The sequence below is a fragment of the Opisthorchis viverrini genome (genome assembly GCF_000715545.1).
Source record: "Opisthorchis viverrini unplaced genomic scaffold opera_v5_62, whole genome shotgun sequence".
Lineage (NCBI taxonomy): Eukaryota > Metazoa > Platyhelminthes > Trematoda > Opisthorchiida > Opisthorchiidae > Opisthorchis > Opisthorchis viverrini.
The window spans coordinates 631,881-655,897 of NW_008751718.1; the positions used below are offsets into that span (position 1 = coordinate 631,881).

General features: G+C 42.1%; 1 protein-coding gene across 1 annotated transcript in view; it reads right to left on the reverse strand.

Moving 5' to 3' along the window:
• Nucleotides 1–24,017, reverse strand: part of T265_04004 (hypothetical protein) — a gene marked incomplete at both ends in the record, with an annotated part of 104,323 nt that overhangs the window by 13,643 nt on the left and 66,663 nt on the right. Inside the window, 4 exons of the mRNA XM_009168622.1 lie at nucleotides 1,780–1,982; nucleotides 3,920–3,999; nucleotides 6,161–6,329; nucleotides 13,339–13,865. Coding sequence (XP_009166886.1) covers nucleotides 1,780–1,982; nucleotides 3,920–3,999; nucleotides 6,161–6,329; nucleotides 13,339–13,865 — 979 coding nt within the window. The remainder of the gene's footprint in view (nucleotides 1–1,779; nucleotides 1,983–3,919; nucleotides 4,000–6,160; nucleotides 6,330–13,338; nucleotides 13,866–24,017) is intronic.

Consider the following 24,017-nt stretch of genomic DNA (forward strand, 5'->3'; position numbering starts at 1 on the left):
ATATATATATATAATGAGAGCCGAGTTTGTCTTCTATCTGTCGATCTGATGTCGGTCAGTTGCACGCACGTCTTTGTACCGAGCGTTGTTTCCTAAGCTCCGACAAAGCAACACTTATCCAATCTTTGTATCGCAACACCTCTTGCACCGAAAAATCTGCATAAATTATTTTAAAGTAACGTTTTCCAAAGCTACTTGTCACTATACATTTGACTCAATTTACTGATCGACTTAATCATTCAAAAGCCATCGCCATGATTCCTTTACTTAGTGTGGAAATCCCTTCTTTGAAGCACCTTGAAGACTGGGTACGCGGGCGACATTGTAGTTCCTAGTTGAGATCTCATCCTGATAAAAACATCAGGATATCCAAAACAGGTCGGCATGCAGTTTAGCATTTTCCCTGAACCTATAGCACGGGGCACTGTTGCAAAATTGAATGGGTAAACTGGTGAAGTCTGTCACGGAATAAGAACGACGAGAGAGAAAATAGGCGGGACTTTCTTATCTGGGTAGCCGCACCACATTGCTAGACTGTTCAAGAAATGATTAAAAGTTGTCTTATTATACTCTGGGACGGGTGATTATGAAGCGTTATGACGTTAAACTGTAGAAGACATGGCCTGCAGCACAACTGCCGTTATTTACAGCTATGAATCTTCACCACTGTGCGGACATGGCAGAAGAAATCGCTTGGAATTGACCGTCTCTGTATTCGATGCATTGTAAGTGTAAACTGGAAACATTCTATTAGAGACACTGAAGTACCGATAATCCGCATGAGTATAAAAGAGCTTTACATTGCCTCTCGGCTTTTCAGCACAGGGTGGTATCACTTGCGGGGATAAATCATTCGTGTACTACAAACATGCAGCCTGCTCAGAAGGAAGGACACGACCTTCCTAAGGGGCTCTTACTCAAGGAGCCCGGCATTACGTGACTGTGCAATTAGAAGATGTGTGACGTGATATTTTGTCTAAGAGTGAGTTAACCGCAGCTGTGATCGACAGCTCCCGGTCGTACTGTATGGTATCCAACCACCAGCCATGAGGCAATAGATTCTAATCTCGCTAGGAATTTCGGCCACAAGCCAACCGTTTGTTCAAACAGTAACTTTATCGAGTCGCACTGACTACGCTGAGTCATACCAGCCGACCGGTCGCCTCACTGTATTCTGTTTGATGATGCAAGGGATAGTACAAGATCTGCAATCTGGACATGAAAATATAGAATTCACAGATGAACTTGTACAGGTCTACTGCGATGTTCTTGTTCTAGAAACCCACTGCTTTCTAAAAGCACAAAATAACGGAGTGAGCTATATTTGTCTCCTTATCCTCATTTTCACTCGTTAAACAGTTGCTCCTCCATTTGTTCCCATTTGGTTTCATCACTCTTCATTCTTACCCAAATAGCATTATTCGTTACCGTGCACTGTGGCCATCCGAACCTTGGTAGAGCCGTACAGTTGTCCGACTGGACCCACAGAACTGGCCGAAACAGGTCCAGTCATGCACGGTCAACAGTTTGTGAGTTTTTAATGGTAGGGGCTCATGTGTCAATAGATTAGGAAACCATTTGCCATAAGTAGATAAATAAATGAGTTCGGGCAAGTGAACGAGCAGAGATGATAGACATTTCAGCTGAATAACAAATACAGACGAGAATTCCATCACTGTGGATAGAGCGAGCGGATTGAAAACAAGCGAGTAAACGAACAGCGTTTAAATTGAAAGAAGGAAAAGGACTGCTTTGTCTTCATTAATAGGTACAACTTACTAAGGAATGCGCCTTGTATTCTCCAAAATTCGGTTCCAGATAGTCGACAAATGGTTCAGGAGAGCAGCCTGGTTTCTCTCAATTTGAGAAATGACAGTGATGCCGGCGGAGTCGGGAAGTTTTATGCGATGAGGATCTACTTCAAAATCTTCTACAGAAACCAGGAGCTGGTCGATTGGGCCCTTCAAAATTCTGTGCAGGTACTAAAAATTTATTTCCGTACAAATACAGTTGAATAACCAATAAAGTGGGATGGGAGGAACACACTAGAATGAAGTGATGGACAAAAATTGTGGAAAGAATCCGCCTGCACCTACAGCATCAAATACTGAGAACTAATACGTGTTATTGGGATAGTTTCACAAAATAGAGTACTCAAATGAAGGAAATTAAGTGTGCCATTATGTTAGAAACTTCTATCGCGTTTCTAATTTATTAATCAGGGATAAAGTGTGAGTTGGGCGATTACACCGTGACAACTTCCGAATTCACAAATTCATTCGCTGTGTTAGGTATCGACACACCCTAACTTTACAGCATTCTCGAAAAATACATATGGTCTGCATACAAAACCTGCCTCTGGACATCAAGTGTCCTAATAGATAACAGTTATGGAGCACCAAGCGGCTAAATGTATATTGCTGACAGATGCGAGCTTCCGTTTGCTTGCGACGGAGATGAAAGAGAAAGCGTTCAGCTGTAGCACCCTTCCGGTGCCTAGCTGCATACCCCCCGAAGGAAGCACGAGGGCTGGGATACTACCAGGTTGCCCAAGCCTAGACAGGGGAAGCGAGTGCCGGAGGTCGGATTCGAACCACGGACCTTCCGGTCAGTAAATTCGCGCTCTAACCACTTGGGCCATCTGCGACGGAGATGGCGTTGCAGTGATTCTTTCAGCACTTGGAAAAATCGGAATACGCATGGCTATCCCCATGTAGATGTAGCATCATTAAGTAAGGGGGTGTTCCGGGGACCATTGCGGTCTTTTGAATCAAAATACACAAAGGCTCATAAATTACGCAGTATTATGCTCAAGGACCTTGAAAACTCTTGCGCTGTACACAGAGTGAAAATCTCAGTTTATATTCTGCTGAACGCCCAAGGTGTAGGCATGTGTTGAAATCCCAGTGAACATTACGGTTGCGGATGCTTAGGGCACTGTGTCAAGAAAACTGGTACCCATTCCCTCGAGAATGGCAAGTAAATTTAATACTAGCATTTTAACTTAAGATTAAAAATAATCGTGGTTTATTCTGTGGAGTGCAGATATGCATGGTTAGTGAGCTTCAGCTATGCTTTCTGTTCTTCCTCCTAGCCGAAGTCTGCTATGTTGCTGACAGCAGCCTTTAGAATTCGGCAGCAGGGAGAATGAGTAGTTTATCCACCCACCGCTCTGCAGCTGAGCTCTATTTTTGCACTACATGGGTTAAGGATCTTAGGTTGTCGCTCACAGGTTGCGAACCAGTCAAAGGAGGTTGTCAGAGTCATCTACTTTATATATGTTCAGGTGTTAAAATAGGTCTACTCGACTGTCCCTGGCTGGGCGCGTTCCTCTGCAGCGCTCCTCCTTGTACAGTGAAATTTCGAATTTGACTGATCGTGGATTTTCGCACACAAAGACGGACGCAACCAGCGATTGGAAAAGCAGCCTTCTTGCAGTCAAATAGGATTTAAGCCGCTTACAGTCTGGGCAATTTTAGTGTAAACAAATGAATCTCAACTGACTCTAGAAGCAGCTGTCCACAATGATTATCACAGTGACTTCGGTTGCTTTGATGATTGCACATCAACGTTGTGCCCTTCATCATCTCGTCGTTAAGGTCTTTAGACTGCTACGCATGGTATGAGTTTGGCATGAACAAATGTGCACCATCCATCGTTTTTTCCAGGTTGATTTGGACCGCTCCTCCTATAATGACTTTCAAATTGCTGTATGATGCAATGTTGCACAAGTTTGATAAGGACAAGGAGAATGGTGAAGCCATTGTTCAGCAACTGTCAGTACGAAAAAGGACATTGCTTAGCTCAAAGTAAGACACAAATGAAATAAAGCGTCATTATGAATGTATACTTTATTTTAGAATCAAAGCAATAAAATGGGTGACGATGACTCAACGGTGCGCATAGACAGCCAACCTACCTCAGTGCCAACCAACTTGATGTAACATTCGATTGCTTTGGATGCCATAGAATTCGCCCGTAGTAACATGCTCTGGTTCGCTAAAAGAAACGAAATAGTTGAAGTAAGAAAGCTCAGAAATGCAGGCTTACGTTCGTATGCACAACTGTTATCTCTATGAACCATGCAATTCTACGAGGTCAGATGACTAGTCAATTCGTTTTACTGCTTTTAAGGGTCGCTCCACAGTCCAGGGATTTACAGGAGGCTGTAGACAACTCAATCATGCAGTGATCGTTCCTGGGTTTTTAGACCGTCGGAGAAAACCTGGTAAGTAGAATTTGATCCCAATAAATACTGCCTTCTCATCAAACCAGTTGGCAACACACTGTGACCCAGTCGATTGGCCTTCCGTGTTGAGTAGCTATGGTAGCACAAAGAAAAAACGTAACATTTACTCAGTTTTGCAGCCTAGAAACTGAACCACTTCACATGTCATAGAGCTAACCTGTTTTCTCTCAGAAAATGTACTTTATCCACAAAAGCTTCTCTTATGTTAGGTCGTGAATTCAAGGAAAACGGTTAGACGAAAGAGAAGTTGATCTGTGGCTTTCGAGTAAACGAGTGATGTGATGAACTACTTCCAACGACTTACAAGTCATCAAAAATCCTTCAGCAGGTTCAAAAACACCAGTGATGCTATCTCACTGGGAAGTCTTGACAAGTGGATTAGCCGATCGAAGTAACCACACCCCGCCCTCACGTTATCTCGGCTGGTCTAAAGACGCTCTCCACATGCTGGCCAGCTCTACACTCTATCCTATTCACGCTGAACATAAAGTCTTTCCCTTCTGGAATTCCACTCAAATGTTAGCCACACTGGACGACCTTCGCGCGACTTCCTATGACCCTATCTATTATGAAATGACCGCACAGCTACACCCAATTACACACACTAAATGGAGAGGGCGTTTTCTCACTCCATATACTTGAATCGCGCGACTTCCTATGACCCTATCTATTATGAAATGACCGCACAGCTACACCCAATTACACACACTAAATGGAGAGGGCGTTTTCTCACTCCATAATACTTGAATAATTAAATGGTCAGCAGGTAGCACCTATTGGATATATTTCTTCAGTTGATTGAGGCCTACGCTTTTGATGCATCAAAGAACGCTCCCAAAATTCTACTTCTGATGCTAAAACCAGTACAGAGATACACTGTGTTTGTTGGAAGTACCCACACCCGGTTTAAGAAGGAATTATGAATTCTGCATTGTGAATTCCAAATTTTAGTAACTTATCGGCCGAAAACAGCCTGTCAATTAAGGAAGCTCACGGTGATATGATTTGCCTGTAAGCAACTGATTTTGTTTCACCAGTCCAAAAACGGTCTAGCTGTTAGTGAAGGGAAATTCAGCGTTCACAATTTCTACGGTTACAGACATACCTAGAAAGCTATTTCCAGTTCACGAATATCAGGAATGCTTTGATAGGTATTATTTACAATCACCGTTGTTCATCCAGCTACTCTAGTATTGGAGGAACCAAAGATAGTGCCACATTTCGGTGAGGATATACGATGATCGCTTGACGGCGTATACCATTGATTACACCTGAGAGTAGTCTGTGGTTGCGTCGAAGCTCCATCCCGTGTCAAATGGAAGGTGGAGTTTATATCAAAACTTGTGAAACTGATTTGCAGTGTTCGTTTGCAATGAATATCCATGAAAGTTCAAGAAGACGCGTGAGAATGTTTAGTTTTTCAAGACAACGTGCATGTGGGACGTTTACTTTCCCGTCCAAAATAGCTTGTAACTGCTTAGTTTGTTTTGGAATAAATGACTTCGCGGCGGAGGACTCCCCCTTTCACCTGCACTTCACCATGGTGCATGGTTGGTTGAGTACGATCAGAAAATCAGACTTTAAAGAAATGAATGCCGATGGCAGCTTTGACGCTCTACAGGTGGCATCACACTGAGGGCTACAAATGTGGCATTAGTTTGTTCTGTGGACAGCAACAGCAGAAAGGATGTCACAGCTAGCGGTGCACATGAAGCATGCGAAAGCAAGACTGAAAAATCACAGATAATGAACTTTCTCAAGATGATTAGTCACCACTAGGTTTGGACCCTGCATTATTCATTAGTATAAGAGTTGAGTAAAATTATTAATTGCCACTTGTACTGTACTTGAAAGGTGAACGGGCTCCATCGAAAGACCTCAGTCTGGCCCAAAGATTAAATAGCAACGTACCGTTTTCAGCTATTTCCTGTCTAACCAGGTCAGCAAGTAGGTCAGTCACGGAGAGATTGGATACTTTTTCGTGTATATTTACAATGCAGCTGGCTAGTTCCTCCTTTTGTTTTGCCGACAACTTTGGTTCCAAAAACCGAAGAATGTCAATTGTATGTGACCTCAAAAGCTGAAAATCGGAGGAGAAGCAGGGAAAGAATCTTCGGTATATTGAGTTCGAACATTCATGTTGAACCCGTTTTGGAAAAAAGACTGTTTGTGGAGAAAAATGTAGTCAAAATGTGTACTTACCGATAGAACGCAATTTCACAAAAGTCAAGTTTACTAGGAGATCCGATTCAGGGTGTACATTGACAACAAGGGATTCATTCTGCGGAGTTATACTATCTTGTTATGCTCAGAGAAGAAAATCCAGATGGCTTATTGGAGAGGTGTAGGTATGCGTAGAAATAGTGATGGCTTCTAAGTTGATTACTTATTTCGTAGAAGACCGGGAAATTTGGTTGACTATTCATTTGGTGTATTGGAACGAAGTCCAGACTATCATAAGCTAACCTTGATTGGTATTTTTCTTGCTGAAGAAGAATCAACATCCCTTGAAGAATGTCTTCATGGAACCAAATCAAAAGGTTGTAAGGGGATAATAACAGCTGTGGAAATGAGTTTCACTGACCTGAAATTCACCCACAGTTGTGCAGTTTCAAGATCTAAAGTAATTTTCTTGATCAGAAGTAAGTGTCCACAAAAGCCTCAGCAATAATCATAATATCCTTCTTTCATTTTCAACCCCTCCCTGCTGAAGAAAAACCACAAGGGTTATCATCACTCGTGGCAAGATCATTGATTATTGATGGCCCGTGGTAAGTGGGGCCACACTCCCGCCCAATGCTCCATTCAACTGGTTAGTTTATCAGTGAACTGTGGGATCCGAAAAAATCTGGTCAAAACGTTTGGAAAAGTCGCCCTTTGTGACTGTATGAATTTTTTCTCAAAACTGTATATATGAAAAGTCGGTGGAAGTATTGTCGTGCTGGCCAACGAGAATGACTCATTCTACATCTGCCACCAGTCTTTACTTTGCCTAGTTGATTTTCTGTGTTCATAATGCGTTGCGAGTGCAGTCATCACAAATCGAACTCTGTGATAAGTTGAAATCAATTTAAGCTAAAGTTAATACGAAGCGTCGTCAAACAATCAGCAAAACTAAAGATTAAGTAAGATAAACGGTTTGCATATCTACTGATGATCTCCTTCAAGAAAAAGCAATACGTATTGTCCTTTTACTACAGAATGACCACATATGTAAGACGAAAAGCCCACACCGATGGAAATTCAATTGCTTATCTCCAGTAAAACTGAATTTAACTATCCATTGAATTTTCATCCGCAAATTCGTTTCTAAGAGACCATGAAACCAATAGCCAGTGATTTTAATGTGTAGCTGAAGTATTTAATGAAACTATTCAAAGGCTCCATATTGTCTTTAGCTTGGAGACTTGCGGAAGCCTCCACTCTCTGTGATATGATAATTAGCGTCCTGTGCGAGGAAATTTGTGTGCATGTTTATTCCAAACTACTTATGAAGACGGTAGTAGCCTGTCGATAACGGGAGCTAATCAGAGCGTTGCATGGTGGAGAGGCCCAATGACCAGATTGTGGTCATGTCACATAACATAACTTGTAATTATGTAGATGCAGTACGTTACCCATAAGGGTGCTGTAAAGTTCTCGACAGTCCACGATCGGTTTCGCCCCTTTGGGGCGAAAATTTGTGTGCATGTTTATTCCAAACTACTTATGAAGACGGTAGTAGCCTGTCGATAACGGGAGCTAATCAGAGCGTTGCATGGTGGAGAGGCCCAATGACCAGATTGTGGTCATGTCACATAACATAACTTGTAATTATGTAGATGCAGTACGTTACCCATAAGGGTGCTGTAAAGTTCTCGACAGTCCACGATCGGTTTCGCCCCTCTTGGGGCGAAAACTTCAGGTAGGCGCAGTCCCCAACTTTCAGTCAACCTCATGTTCTACATGAACCCGAATCGGACAGATTTCGAAAAATACCCTCATTCACAAATCAATTTTGTTTTGGCGTTGTACTTACTTGGAACCCAAATGAACCTCTTGTTTATTATTTGTTGTCGTCGTTCCTCAGAACCTGGGTACTCACAAAACTTTTTTGGAACTTAGTGCACTTTTTTACGAAACACTTGTCACTTCAAATTTACGGCAAAATGACAGACGTTGTGAAAAACAGTTGTATGCCAAGAGAGTAAATTAGGGGCACTGCACAACCCATTAGTATTTATTATTTGTTTCTATAAAAGGACCACCCTAGGTAATCAAAGCATAAATCATCTTAATTTGATTTATTTGTTTTGTAAGAACTATAGTTTGCACCATGAACGGTTAACTGCAAACGATAACACCCAAATCATGGAAAATCACTCACATAGAGAATTAGTCAAATAACTTTTATCCGGCCGATCCTTGTGGAAGGGTGAGATAGGTAATTTGATATTCTTTACCTTCCCATTCAGTTTGTCGACATCTGAGAACCACTGTTCTGAAATCCCAATAAATTTACTATCTGAGATTACTTGTCTATCCGGCCCCAAACGACTCACCAGTTAGGACTTGACTGTTGTATTCTGTCCATAAAGTGTGAGCTGATCATGCTTACGCCTTTCGAAGTCTCAGTCGGAAAGAAAGGATTCGTAGAAACTTCGAGTTTGTTTATCAACGCAGTGCGAAAAACCGTAGAAGTTGTTTACTTGTAAGTTAGAAGATGGGTCCCCACCGTGTTGTGAAGCGCACAATTTCCGGTTAAGATGAAAATATCTAATCAGTGGTTATATTCCAGTTTAGGCCTTGTTTGTTCGTTTGACTCATAAAGAGGTCACTTTCCAACTAAAAACATTTTGTTCGCACGGCAACCAAAATTTGTGTCAAAGCACAACTAACTAGGGCCTTGAATATTTCATACGCGATTGAGCAAAAGTTTGTCTGTCCTATATCAGGAGCAATAATAAAAATTGGAGTGAATTTCAGAGAATGAAAGCTGCAAGTTTCTGGATGTTCGTGAAGCCTATGGAACTGGTTTGTTTTGAAGAAAACTGTGTACTTTTCCATGCAAGGCTTCATTAACCACTGGTTGTCCTCAGTCCGAATTTTATTCTGTGTAGTCTTGACCGCTTTATCACTTATGTACCGCTTCAATGGTGGCAATTGTATCGATCGGAAGCAGGATTATGTCGGTCGACAAGAAATTAAGTTTTGTAGTGCGTACAAGGCACCAGAGGAGGGCAAATTTATGAAGTTGCTTGACTATGCGAAGTGAAGTGTTCCTGTTTACTGGGCTAAGGCAGCGCTAGTCACGAACTACTTTGGTATATAAAAGAGGGTTAGAACGATGCGTCGCTAGGGCTTGCACGATATGCTTGTGCTGTGGCAGATAAAGCAGCATGAAATCAGCCATTGGGTTAACAGTAAGGTTGGTGTGGACGACTTGTCTGGCTATGATAGCGTTGAAGCATCGATTTTGGGATTCCAGTTTAATTCCAGTTGTTTGATTCCAGTTCACAGATAAGTAGTAGTCCCCCATTGTATCTGGATCCTAGGACATTCTCAAAGATGTAGAGAAGTTTGCACTTGGCAGCAAAGATTAGAGAGCGACGTCTTTTTCCCCGACACTGTTTACTGGGTACCAACGTAGTTTAATTTTACAGTTATATCCAGACAAGTTGAAACGGCTGGCGTATGACACTTATCTGATCATAATATAGGCAAACAGATCTCATAAAATTCTACGGATCAAGAGTTTCTGAGTCGTCGTTAATGAGTTTTGAGAAAATAGCTATTGAAAATATCAGATAAGACGGGGTTGGGTTGGAAAATTTCACTGACCAACAAGTGAATGTATGTAGTACAAAAGTCACAGAAGATTCGATGTTTCGTCGGGCGAGCCCCAAAAATGAACTGTTCTGAAACATAACGATGTCGATAAACCGACAAACAGAGATTCAATGTAAAACGAGGCCACGACCTTGATTCTCGAGTTCTAAGCCGGGATTAGTTCCCCGAATCTTGACCGCTAATTCGAACCTCGTGGGGTTCGAGTTTGTCCAGCAACTGCTGAGCAAGTTTGCGTTGCAGCGTTTTCGTCACGGGTCGAGGTGCTGTCCCCAGTGTATTGTAAGCGGAAGTGCACTGCGGGTGAAAGTGTGTGGTTGTTGCTTGTGAATATAGGGCGTATACATCTACCTTGAATTGGTCGTTGGGGTAAGCAATCCTGGTAACGTTTTAGTTGACCCGCATGATGATCAATGGGGACTATGAGACTTGATCTCTCGGCCTCAGCTGTGACTTCGGTTCGCTGATCTCCGCATTTTAGCTGGTTTCTGTTGTCCTGATTACCGGGAGTGGCTCATTGTTACCAAACAGTACTTGGTCACTCGCTTAGGAGTTGTGACTAAACCGTTGGTAATGAGTGTTTGAGTTCACCTTATTTTGATCCATTTTAACTTTTCATCCAAAGATGCTTCAGATTACTGTTGATACTATGCTCACTATGTTGTATCGCATTGGAATGCTTCTCATCTGCTGCATACTTTATTATCATTGCAATCCAGCGTGACAATTCTGAGGTCTTTGCCCAGTGACAGAATTTCAGATTCGGCGCCCTGCGGAAGTACTTCTAGTTGATGTCTGTGTTGTTTAGTGAAGAGGTAAAGTTGACTGATAGGTGGTCAACAAGGTTCACTCATCCGAATTCGAACCAGCCGACATCTATGAATGTCGGTACTAAAGACTGAATCTTATGGTTTAAGTACCCAAAGTGAATTCTGACGTTTGCTAGATGAGTGTGTTGTAGTAAACGTGTAATTTTAGTTCACAGCAAGAACTACAACTGTGACATATTTTGTGGCCATGCCATCAAAGGCCCAGTGTGACAGTCAAACATCAGAAAGGTTTAGCCATAAAGAGAGCAATTAACGGGCACGTAATTGCGGCGACAAAGGGCAATTATGTTTTCGTTGTTAAACTAAGTCGCGCAGACTGTGCATTTGAAGCCAGACTGCTTTTTATTTATTCACTACACTTGCGGTTAGTTGTAAACGTCCACGACTGAGTTGCGGCTTCACTAACCCGCGGAAGAACGTGTCATCGGCACGATGTAGTCTGCCGATCTGGGTTATTTGCTATTCATTTTTATCGGGCACAAAACACCTAATATCCTACGGTCAACAGATGTGGACACGTCAGATAGGTAAATAACAACTTGCACACAACGTAGCGTTGTGCCGATTTTCGGTAATGTAGGTTCATCATATTGGTCTAATCATGTTTAAATTTGTGCCGTTTAATTTACTTCGAAATCTGGTAACCATGAAACACTCACCGGACGTACACGGTCAATGAAACTTGAGTACAAATTTGCGCTCATCTTATCCATACTGGTAGGTAGATAACAAATTAGACTTTTAACCAGTAGATTACGTTTGTTCTACAAATGACACACGAAATGTTCTCAATTCACCTGATATCAATAGAAGTATTGCACGACGCACGAGACGCACGAATTTATTCGACCATCACCGGTCATTAGTTTGAACAAGTTCGCCAATTTTTGCGTCATTTTGTGGTTCAGTAATTTTACAACAATTTTTCTGTGCAATTTATCCTGGGTTTTGGGATTTAATTTAATCCAACTTGGCAGTAACTGGTGTTAGTCAGAAACCAACCATAAATGTTGGGACTTTAGTTTACCTTACATGACCAACGGGTAATATACAGATAAAATTTTAACTTGATGAGTAAAATACATATAAATAAAAACTATCATTTAGGCAAAATCTGTGAAACAAGAAGAACGACTGGTGCATGGATAGCTAGAAAATCGTCTGCACAAGTGGAGAGGTAGTCAAGGTGATTTCATGTGAAGGTGAAAATGGAAGGAACGTTCACATGTGTGTGCGCGCGCGTATCAACAGCTCTTACAACCACACTGTCTACGGGAACAGGCCCAACACTGCTTTTTCCCGACGTTGCATTCAAGGATTTTCAAGTTGTTTTTGCTTAATAGCTTGACGAACATGCTGAGTTATTTGTTTTGTACCAGTCGGTCGCCCGACAGACGATGAAGATAAACGGTAGGAACTAACACGCGAAGGAGAACCGAAAGGTCCAGACAATGAGGACATGGGTTTTTAAATGAAAATAAAAACAGATTGCAAGACTTCACCTACGCATGTACCTGCAAATGCGCCTAAACGAATATTACTCTTCAATTCGGAACGCTTCCTACTTCTCATGCATCTCTATGGAAATGACTACAAACACATATTGCAATATGCTAAGTTTTCTTTCCTTATCGTCACTCATGAAAGTTAGGCACAATAAGCATATAAAATGAATAGCATAAACAATGTTGATCGGTTGATCTCATCAGACGGCCTGAATAACACTAGGATAGCAAACATTTCTTGTATGCATGGTCGGCGTTGGTGTGATTGGATCGCTAAAATTTCACGGTTTGTATTGCGCTAAAATATTCAAAATGATATGACCGGACAGGTAGCCGACACCTGAAAAAATGTTTGGTCATCGATGACACAGGATAGTGATTTCTGTCATGAAACTCTCAGGACTACAACATTCTAAAAATACCATCACCCGTCCCAAAACGTCTACTGGCACTGTCAATATAGGCGTCTCCGAAACTGCGGGCGAATTCGAAGACTACATAGCCAGCTTTGTGCAGAGTAATTCCCCCAGTGGTCATGCAACACCACCCGGCTGCAATACATACGCGCCGTGAAGTAGAACACGGCTTGAGTCTCAGGGAGTCACCCTCTAATTAATGACCAAATGCCTTTCCCGTTCCCCCAACGAATCCCAATAATTATTGGTTATGGCTCCATATTGACAAGCATTTTTGAGCACGGCTTTATTGCAAACATTGCCTGTACTCTTTATGTTATTGAATCCGTGTAATTAAGGATCGCGCTTGAAGATAATAAGAGATTTTAACTCAACTGTCAGCACAGCCGAAAAACGTGTGGGCCTAATTGATAAGTCGTCGGGCTAGCTCCATGCAGATTGGGAAGTTTCAGTAGGCGTAAGATTCGCTACTCAGTAATTGGTTACTTTCATTGGAATCACAGTGCACCTACTTCTTGGAAGTCTTCATAGTAGTCCAACGGCAACACATCGACAGCCTCGTATAGAATGTTCAGCCTCAACTGTGGAATGGGTGATTGCGTGAGCGAAAATACATTATTCTTCAGTAAATATGTCGGTGAGTTACTGGCAGATGAGCACTTGGCGATGGACGTTTCACATTGCTTTGCAGCAGAAACTTCCGCAGTTGTGGATAGACCTGCCACCCACGATCGTTTCTTTTTCCCCGAAGATTTCAACTTTTCTGTTGTGGGGTTTGTTTCTGTCTCGTAGTAGTCCGTATTAGATGGCGTTGGACGAAAACATGTTACGGGCATTGAACGCTTGCGAGACCGGGCTCCACCGGGCGATCCGGTGACGGAGTTCAGCCTTCTTGGTTCGTTGGCATTTCCGCCGCATGCCAATTCTTGCCAGTTGTTGGAATTGACGATGTGTAATGTGTCGTATGGGGATCGCATAGGTAACCATTTTTGCTGTTCTGACGACTGCGACAGATCCGATATTGGGATGGTGACAAAAGCTGAAAAGTAAACAGTAGTTCGTCTGAATACGTGGGGAAACACAAACACCGATTTCTTTAGGTGTATCTGGAAGGCAGCAGAAAAACATGACGAACGCTGACAGGGTGAAAATGCAGTTCGCCTTACAATAGAAGCACCAATTTGCAGGTCACAGGAGCGATAATTCACTGTTAGCGGCTTTAGTGGCTTACACCTTGTAAATTCTAACGAACAGGATTATTTATGTAGCAAGATATTCGTCCTACAAAAGGCACGATGTCGTAAAATGACTGTGGCGGCTACTTGATGTTATCAAGGACAAATATTGGAATGACTTGTGGCGCGTAAACCTCTTGCATTAAAAAAAACATTTGACAGTCTTTGTAGCGTTTAAGATAAAGCTTTAAGAATCGAGATAGTTTGGAGAGTAAAATATGTATTTGGACTGTATTGTATTTGCATTCGACATTTCCCACGAGAGCGGCACTCGCAGTAGAATACGTTACGACCCCGCTAAACACGGTTTGGAAGCTCAAATTTTTCAAGTTTGAGAATATCCACACACCGTTCGGATAGTTCATGATATGTTGAATCATTCAGGGTTATTGGAATTCGGGTTATCCAATGAGTGCGGTGAATGAAAATCAGCAGGTACATAAAGGAAACTACTCATAAGATTGCTAAAAACTCTTCGACAGCCCACAACCGGTTTATCCGTTCTTGGGGTTCATCAGGCAGACGCAGTCAGCATTGTTAAACTGACCTAATTCAGTTGACTCAGATGGTAAGTGCCAAGGGAAAATTCATTTCCCCACTGTCTATATGGTGCTTGGTTGCTTTGGGTAGATTGATCTTTTTACCAAGGACAACCGTATCGGACTTTTGTCTGAATTTAATATTTTATTGCCCTCGTTAACCTTCGCATCCCGCGAAAATTCTAGTTCTACTTTTGGCAGATCGCTTTAAACTCTTTCCTCTTCTCGAATGAACATCGGTCTCCACGTTTCCATGAGGAGATATTATAAAGTTTAGCTCAAGAGACAGCTTTGAGGTGGAGCCTCTTTAGATTACCTCTTGACAGAGTCGCCACGTTCCAAGCGCAGAATCTTTGAAGAAATTGAAGCATACTATTGTTAGAAGACACTCATAATAACTAACAAACACGTCAAACCAGGACGTAGTTTTTGACAAAAATGTTTCAATGGTATTTCACTTATCACGAACAGCAACAGGCGAACCGAACGGTAACAATTTCCACAAAAATTTTTAACTTAGGTTGTAAAATAGGAGCCTCATTTTCGGACGGTCTGATCAAAAGAATCATCAGCTGCTGCACGCTTCTCTCAGTGCGCCGAAAACTATATAGACGGGATAGTGCTTGGAATTTGTGAGTTTTTCTCCGGTACAGCACCTGCATGCGTTGACCTTCATCCTATTTGAAAGAAGCAAACCGAATTGCGCAAAAAAACCCTCTGATTGCTTCGGGGAAGAACGTCAGAATTCACGATGACGAATAAGTATAATGATATTCCTCACGCTGATTCCCAATGAAATTAGCCTATATAAAGGACAGTAAATTTGTGTCGAACCAACAAAAAAACGACTGTATGCGAATGCCTGAGCGGGCTGCACCATTCCACCATCGGTCTGATCTAAAAGTCTTTGCGTTCACCATATTACCAGCGGTTACTTTCATACCATCTCATTATAGCTGAAAAGAGACCTAAAATACGATGGAAATAGCACGTCCTCCCTAAAAAAACTTCACAGAACATCACCTGACCCTGACTGAGCTGCTATCAAATCTAGAATCAAATCAACGTTCACCAGGCTCCTAACTGATACCGGAAGCAGGCTGAAATTCATCCATTGTTTCTCGCCTAGGAACAAGCACATAAAGTGAAAACTTTGACGATCGTCACGAACCTGTCCTTTACGCTTAGAAAAGCCTATGGTTAATCAGGGGACCCCTTTGTTTTATTGCTTGGTTACACCGTTTGCAGTGGGTCCATGCAGATGAATATCAGGGGCAGACCGTGGACCTTTGAATACTGGGTCAAGTAAACGAGTCTTTCCTTTTGACTTCCAGCTCTCGTGATCAGTGAACTGACTGAACCCCATGGATAAACTGCGCGCTGAGACCAGAGGCCAAGGCTAAGGGACTTCCACGTCACTTTCCCTTCATTTTTTAACATTCGGCTTTTCTTGCGTTGCGCCTTACCGATAAATTTCATTTCATTGCAATAATCTTTTTCTCTATTTAAGTGCACTGACACACCTGTGAATCAGTGAGGCACCAGTGTTCTGTGGCTTTTGCCGGTGGATGACAGAGGGTGTACCATGTTTTCCAAATTATCATGCTGCGAACAGTTTCACCCAACAACAAAACACCTGATGTCGCAAACCTAAATAAACCGGTCCTCCTGCGGCGCCGATTACGGCAATTAACCAAAGACGACTGCCACTCACAAAGCCGTATTGAAAAAATTGCACTGAACTTCACGGATGATCAAAAAATGGTGGATGCAGTAAATCTCCGGTGCAAATGGGTATTTTGTGGACTAATCGAATCTTAGGGAGTTGGAACCTGGATGCGGAAGCTCTATGGAGTTAACCCCAAAATCTTCAAATACATAAAAGGAAACCGAATTGGGAGGAGTTACTCTAGTGGTACAACTGATATTTGTTCAACTATGATTCAGAGTCGTATATGTCTGCAGACGTCGTACCTGGGCATTTCCCTCCTACCATAATGTTACTCGGTGAGTTCTGAGACTGGCAAGGTTGCATTTAGTTAGCATATGAGAAAATGTTTGCAATACAATTTCACGAATTATGAGGAAACCCAAACGACCTCTTCAGTATCAAGGATATGGGATAAATGGTAATGATACTGGAGACCAGGACTGATTGAGAACCAAAAATTTAGAATCCGAATATAACCTGGTACGCTATTCACGGATTACTGAATTAGCTTATCTACCATACCCAGGGCGTCACCATTGAGTATTCGTTTCATCCTAATTGAGTTTTAGTTTAGTTTTTAAAACGGTGCTGTGTCTCTAGAGGGGCATTCAGGCGAATAAGAGCGTTGAAACCAGCCTCAAGAAGTCTTTTGTATTTGATAAGCTCTCACTAAGTCGTTCGGGTTGAGGGACGCTTTCTATTGTTTTCTGCTGCTTCATAGGATGCCTCCGTGGTAGTACTTGTGTGCTATTGTGCACCAAGGGAGCTGTTCTTTAACCAAGCAGCCTCAAGGCACTTTCTAAATATCTCAGGCCGTCGAACTCAATATTCATCATTTTGAACTTAAAGACCCAGCCCTGTCAATCAAGTACTGCTGTTTTTGTAAGCGGTTATTGAAAATAGGGACTTTGACAAAACTGCCTTTAAGGTTGAAGGAAACTCATCGACGTTGTAGAATATTGTCAAAAAAGGTTCCATCTGAGTGGTCTGTTAACAAATCTTAGTTTGCAGATGAGTACGGAAATTTATGTGCACACACACACTGTTAACGTCCGTTTGGGAACCCGTAGAGGGTTCAAGTCTCATCTTACGCTTCAATGTCAAGTCTCTTGAACACGTCACGACTGAACTCTCCGGAATGATATTAAGAGAACAGTTTGTTTGGTCGTCCAAGAGCCCGATCAGCCACAGGTGGAACACATCAGTGAAGTTGGTTTAGTTTAAATGTTAATTGATACAAAGTTTAGTCGAGAATACATTGTTTCCTCTTACGTGATACGTCAGCAAAACTAGTGTAATTTAGTTCTTGAGCACGCAATTTTTATTCTAAAAACAACGAGTAAACCTAGACACGTAGGTGAATCGAGCCGCTGTGCTCTTTAAGTTCATAAATATTTGGAATGATGCAGGTAACTGAGGATGTTATTACCACAACTCTTTTTAAACTGAGACCCGTTTCAGAAGCATTCGCTGGATCTACGTTTATGGGAAACAGAGAGTAGAGATTTTCTCAACAACTCAAAGGAGTAAGGAAGGCTTTCAGTGGGTATGAATATATCACAAGCTAAAAGTCATTAAAATACTGGCTCAATTTGGACCCGACTAGCATTTCACTGTGCAATCCTAATGTCTTAGGCTTCAACCTTGTCTGCTTCTTTCCTTTGATTAAGGTTTTTAGACGCTTAACTGTCCTCGCTCAACCAGTTCAGTGACAATTTCTCCAGGCAAAACCTCCCGCTATTTCAGTTGACATAATAGGTGAGAAAATCATCTGTGTATCGTTAAGTCGGAAATATCGCGTTTCACTAAACTGGATAGGCAATGATGTTTCAGGATGCGCAATTCAGCAAACTTCCAAAAAATATTGACCGTCATATGAGTATACGATCGCAAAGAAAACTGACTGATGTTTATATAACCGAGAATAACAACTGAGATCATATGCTAAGTATCTGAAACGTCCTTACTGAAATGCTACTCCAGGATGATAGGTCTCCAGGTTAAGAATCCATGGTCTTTAAAGTTCTACTAAAATTCGGATCACTCAGACTACTCTTTCATGTAGGTAAAACACAGCTGTCCGGGCTAAACTACTATGGATCTCCAAGGACCTTAGTGGAATGACGTTATAAAAGAACCAGGTTATTTACACTATTCTGGCGAAATCACTTCGGAAACCGTAACCCAGTGGACCCTAAAGCTATTGTTGGGTAGTCAGTTAGAGGTAGCTCTTTGCATTGACCCTCAGATATCAAAAGCCAGGAATTCCCGCAGCTAACGGTGATTTACCAAAGTAGCCGTGCGACGGCGGAAAATGGCTCATGCTTAATAAAGGTGACGACCTAGGCGTATTTTTCAATAAGTCGACTGTGGAGCACGACTTGTATATCAGTCACGAGATCTCACGGGGTCTTCCAAATCACGACTACCACCATCTCAGAAGCCTCACGGGTATCCACCACTCTCCGTGACTGTGATAAAGTAGTGCGGAACTGAATGAACTTCGGTATAAATATGGCCGAAGCCTTCATGTACTTAACATGGTCATCTACAACGTTCACAGAAAATCAGTTTTTATCTCCAATACCGAAATTGGACCTAACCATTTGGACGGCAGTCGCACTTCAATAACGGGTGCCCAGTTGCGCATCACGAAGTGCACGGATACTGTGGTTTGTAGTCCTCATGTTTCTCTTCCTACAACTAGAAGAATTTTGTGACATTCCAAATAACTGACTCCCGTGTGCAGTGTACCGTCATTTAGGGATGGTCGTCAAAATGAGATCGAACATCGATGATAAGAAAGACTTTCGTAGGTGGTTTACTGGTTTTATCATGCTCCCTTTATTTCTTATGTCTGTCTGTAGCTTAGAGAAATCCCGTTGGTCGGCATTTTTTCAAATGTTATGTGAAGTTGCTCTTCATGCATTGCCTTTGTCCTGTATTACATACCGGTCAGCGTGGGTTCGTTAAATATTGGCTTTGGTGTTATTCATAGTGGGCACTGGATTAAAATTTTTATGGTTTTCTTCCGGGACAATAATTGTCATAGGTTTTTCCAATGTTCCCTAGGAAACAGGATGGACGAGACAGCAGCGACGACGCGAACCCGTCCATCAAACAAAAGTTCCAGACAATGGAAGTCGGTGACATTTTACACCATACTACTGGGATCACAGCTGTTTCTCAGACGCATCTAGTCTATTTATTCGGGGGAACTATCGGTAGCGTGTGATTTTCGATCAGTTGTTTATTGTTTCAGATAGTTGTGTAATAGTCGATGAGACGGTCATCCATGGTAATCTTTGTTCTGTCGCAGGCTGCCTCATTAGAGGAAACCACCAATTTCTTACAGTACGCAAAAGAGTATCGTCACGCAGCAACCAACCTTTGAGTCCACAATCTCGAAGAGGCCAGCGTGATGGCTGCAGCCAATTTCCATCCACTGAATAACCATAAAAGTTTCGTATCCAAATTAAGCAGTCGGAAAGACAATACAACTATTTCAAGTTCTCCCCAAAATATATCAGGAAAGTCAAATTGATCAAACTTAGACTGTAGCTAGAACAAGTCCATTTGACAGACGTAATTCAGTGGGGTTTTGGCAAGTGATATAGCGAAGGAAAAGGGTTGGAATCCGAGCTCCATTGCGTATGATACGGGAACGCAAATCCAACGAACGCAAATATGTCTGGAAGCCAAGTAGGTGATCTCAAAGGCCTAGACCTTCATGATTCAGTGTGCAGCCCAGGTCCGGACACTATGTTCCCTCTGACCAGTACTGTTCAGGTGCTAAAATATGTCACGACTGATAGTTTAAGCGCTATTCCACACTTTTGGACCCAAAAAGCATGTAAAAAGCATGCCAGATAAGGACAGCTTCACTAGTGCACATTTCAAATGACCTGATTTATAATAATGGACACTAGATTTGGAACTAGTTCATGAGGTGTTTGTTCTAACCAGTAATTCTAAGGTCGCAAATGTCATTCGTTTTCTTCCTGCTAATGTGGTTCACGACGCAACATTAGAGCCCTTTTATATGAGAACCAATGCAAGAATGTTGTTGTATACTGAACATGAATGCGAATTTCTTCACCTCGAGTGGATAGTGCTGTCCTATGGCGCGAGCTACAAAAGGCAGGGCACAAAGGACTCTAGTAATACCACAGTTCCCAATAAAGTAATCCTCGCTTCACTTGTAAATGGGTTTCTCGTTTTGCTTCAAACCCGGATCGGGCTTGCTACGTCGCAAACAGTATATGATTCAGTGAGTGTCATTGTGACGGTTAGTCTGCTGTGGATGTAAGGCTCGCGTTATCGACCGCAGTGCTGAAGTTACCTAGCCATGATAGCTGTAGTTGTACATGGTGCAACTAAAAGAGGACAGCCGATTTCACGGTAGTTTTTGTCGGTACAACAATACTGGCTGTTTTTTTAATGCTGACATAGCATTTTAGCTTCTTTTTGACGTCACTGGATGGTAGAAAACAAGAACGAAATCGACAGTCACCGTCATGCTTCTGCCATCGACCAGACATAGAGGTACATCTCTCTATAGATTCTGAAATTGTCTTTCAGATTTTAGGAAATCTGAAATGTCAATGGCACCCGCATGAATTTGATAAAGTACCAAACCGAGCTGGGTACCTTTTGGCCATAATCGGCTAAAGATAAATCAGGCTAAGTTGAAAAATCGTTCATCTGATAAATTCCGGTGTGTCAAGCAGCCGCAATTTTTAGACTACAAGTGCGTACATAGCAGTCTGTTTAAACCACGATTGCGTAAGTTATGGCGACAGCTCACAACAGATTTCTTGTCCTCTTAATGATTCGCGTCAAAAGAGCACATCCTTCTCAGTGCAAGCACTTGACGTCCTTGTTTGCGACGACTTTATAGTATTTCCTAGCAACGGTTTTCAATGATATAATTAGACTTTAAATCGCAATACTGGTCGCGCATTTCACCTCGTTTATCTCAGGGGTTGAAGGCAGCGACAGCGCTTAAGTTCACCATCGCTGTGGAATTTCCTACGGAAAACTTTTAAGGTGTTCACCAGTAACCCAACTCATTTAAAAAAGAAATGAGTGGCAAATCCACCCGAAGGCGTCATTAAAATCAAGCTGTTTTGAATGACTGAGGCGGTTGTGCTTTGTGGGTATTGCCACCCGTTGAAGGAGTAACCGCACCATCGCATTCCAAACAACCAAGACGCGTACAACAAAAACACAGCACTGTTGGTTGAAGGACCAAGTCGTCTTACTTGATCTGCCTACTGGACAGAATAATCATTCGACTGAAAAACACCACGCCCTGCTGTGAAGGACAATGACGATAATGTTTACCGTCTGCAAATGAAATAGATTTCTGTGCGCGTTTTTTATTCCTATTTCAGAACGGTAACTAATACGGAAGTTTCCGAGTTTGTATGAAGCCGAACCAGCCTATACTGGAAACCTCGAAGCGGTTATCATTTGTTCAACATGGATGTGATGCGTTTTGCACAAATATGTTCAGTGAGTTATTTTTTACGCATTCTCACTACACGAAGAACCTAGAGAACTCATCAAAGGAACGTGAAAGGAGTTGGATTATACTGCGACCCATGTTGATGTACACAATTTAAGGGAGATTGGTCGCGAAGTAAATAGCCTCTGAGTGTCAGTCGAATTCATCGGGCTATGGTGTGAATCTATTTGCAGTCGGGGATTCCTCACACTGTGATCAGCCATGCAAACCACGAACCCAAACGGATATTAGTTGACGGACACATGCTTGACAATCGGTTCAGACGGTGCCTTTCTTAATGGTTCACTCCTAGCTCCCACGATTTAGTCTTATTTTTTCTCAAAACAGTTTAATAAGGCGACAGTCTTTTAGGACAATGGCGTAATCTCTTCCTCTACCTGAACTGCAGATAATGCTACCTAAAAACGAGTTTAACAAAAGTGCGTGTTGCCAAAAAGTAGACCTATTTCCATTATGCTACATTTTACCACGATAACCTTTTTGTGTCTGGAACACGAGCATTAGAATTCGGGTTTCAGGGGGAGTTTTATTTTGGTAGTTTTCCGCTCCCAAGTTAATATTTGGAACCCTATTAAGAATCCATAGGAGGATAACCGATCAACCAAAGATCCAAAGGAAGGCACCTCAGTATGGACTGTTATCACCAGAAAAATGTTCCCCGCTCAAAAAAGGCACGATGCGAGAGATAATAGTCCCGAAGAAGGATTTTTGAGAAATCGAAACCTTTTCGACGATAGCTCCCGCTTAAAAAGACAAGATGAATTGAGAGCCATCACGCCCAGTGATGGAAGAAACAACTTTGGCTTAACCAGCAGTTGCCAAAAAATTTCACTTTAGTGATACATGACTAGGGTGTTTTAAATATTGAGCAAAGTCTAGGTCCGGTCCTTTGTGGTAGAAAACGCTGTGTAGTGCTTCGGGTATAAATATTTTTTGTTTCAGTTTGTTTTACGTGAACATACCACCCTAATTCCGTAGTAGGTTTGATTCTAAATGTAGAACGGTGTTGGTTGTCCGGTGCCTGGGAAGCCTCAGCTGTTCCACGTTCGAAAACGTTCGGAGATGACTTTCACGCCCACCCAAAAGCCAAAATATTGCTCTTGCTGTCACGTTTTTATCACGTTTACCCACCGCTACAGTGAGATCTGGAGTATGTTTCATCTCGTGGCCGTTTTTCTGACTGAGGTGTGACTATTGAAAGTGGAAGCCTTCTAGCGTTATTATAATAGTATAAAAGATCTCAATGAGAGATACTTTATTTTTACTAATCCATGGTTCACCCCACGCCGTGTTTTCGTTTCTCGCGATAGTAAAGTCGATTAGTTCCCAGGCATCACACTATTGATTTCACCCCATCGGGTTGTAACCAGGATAATGGGTCTAACGAAATACGTGAATCACTGTGGATAAGCTAAATACAGACGGAACAGTTAACGGACTAATGACGTGCTGGTTTGTCTATGACATTAACGACCTCAGCTGCTGTGAGCGTAGCAGTGCGCCAAAAACCAGACGCCCGCTACTGTCAGCGTGTCGCACGCGGCTCACCAGAGAACAAGACTGACGTTCTTCTGCACAGATGAATATAATAAACAATTAGCCACACAAACGCATACAATACGGATGGGTGTTGCAGCTGCTGTTCGCAACGATTTACAATTACTAACCGCAACAGGACAACTTTCTACAAGTAGGTGATTGGAATTATCGATGACACTTTTAACAAACTGATCTGATTGTTTCGCTAAATGTGAAAATGTCGTGGTAATCCACTGGGCGGCGAAATCCATTTACATCGAAGGTTTTCCGGGACGCAATGATGACTACAGATGACTACACTATATCCCAGTTTTGCGCAATTTTCTGCAACTTGTAGTGGACAACTGTCACTGACTTGCTAACCAACACGTATTTATAGCTTCGCTGATTTACACTTCTTTACAGAATAAACCAAAACTAAACCATAAAAATTGAATTGAGTGTCTATTTGTTTTCCAGGAAAGAGCAAGGACTTCGAAAATTCTAATAGGACATTTTTTGTGGAAGCTGTTAACGTCCGACGAAGGCTGTTCAGAAGGGGTCTGCTGTGTTACTCATTCCGAGAACTAATTTTATCTTGTTTAAGGCATTATATATATATATATATATATATATATATATATATAGCTTTTTGCTG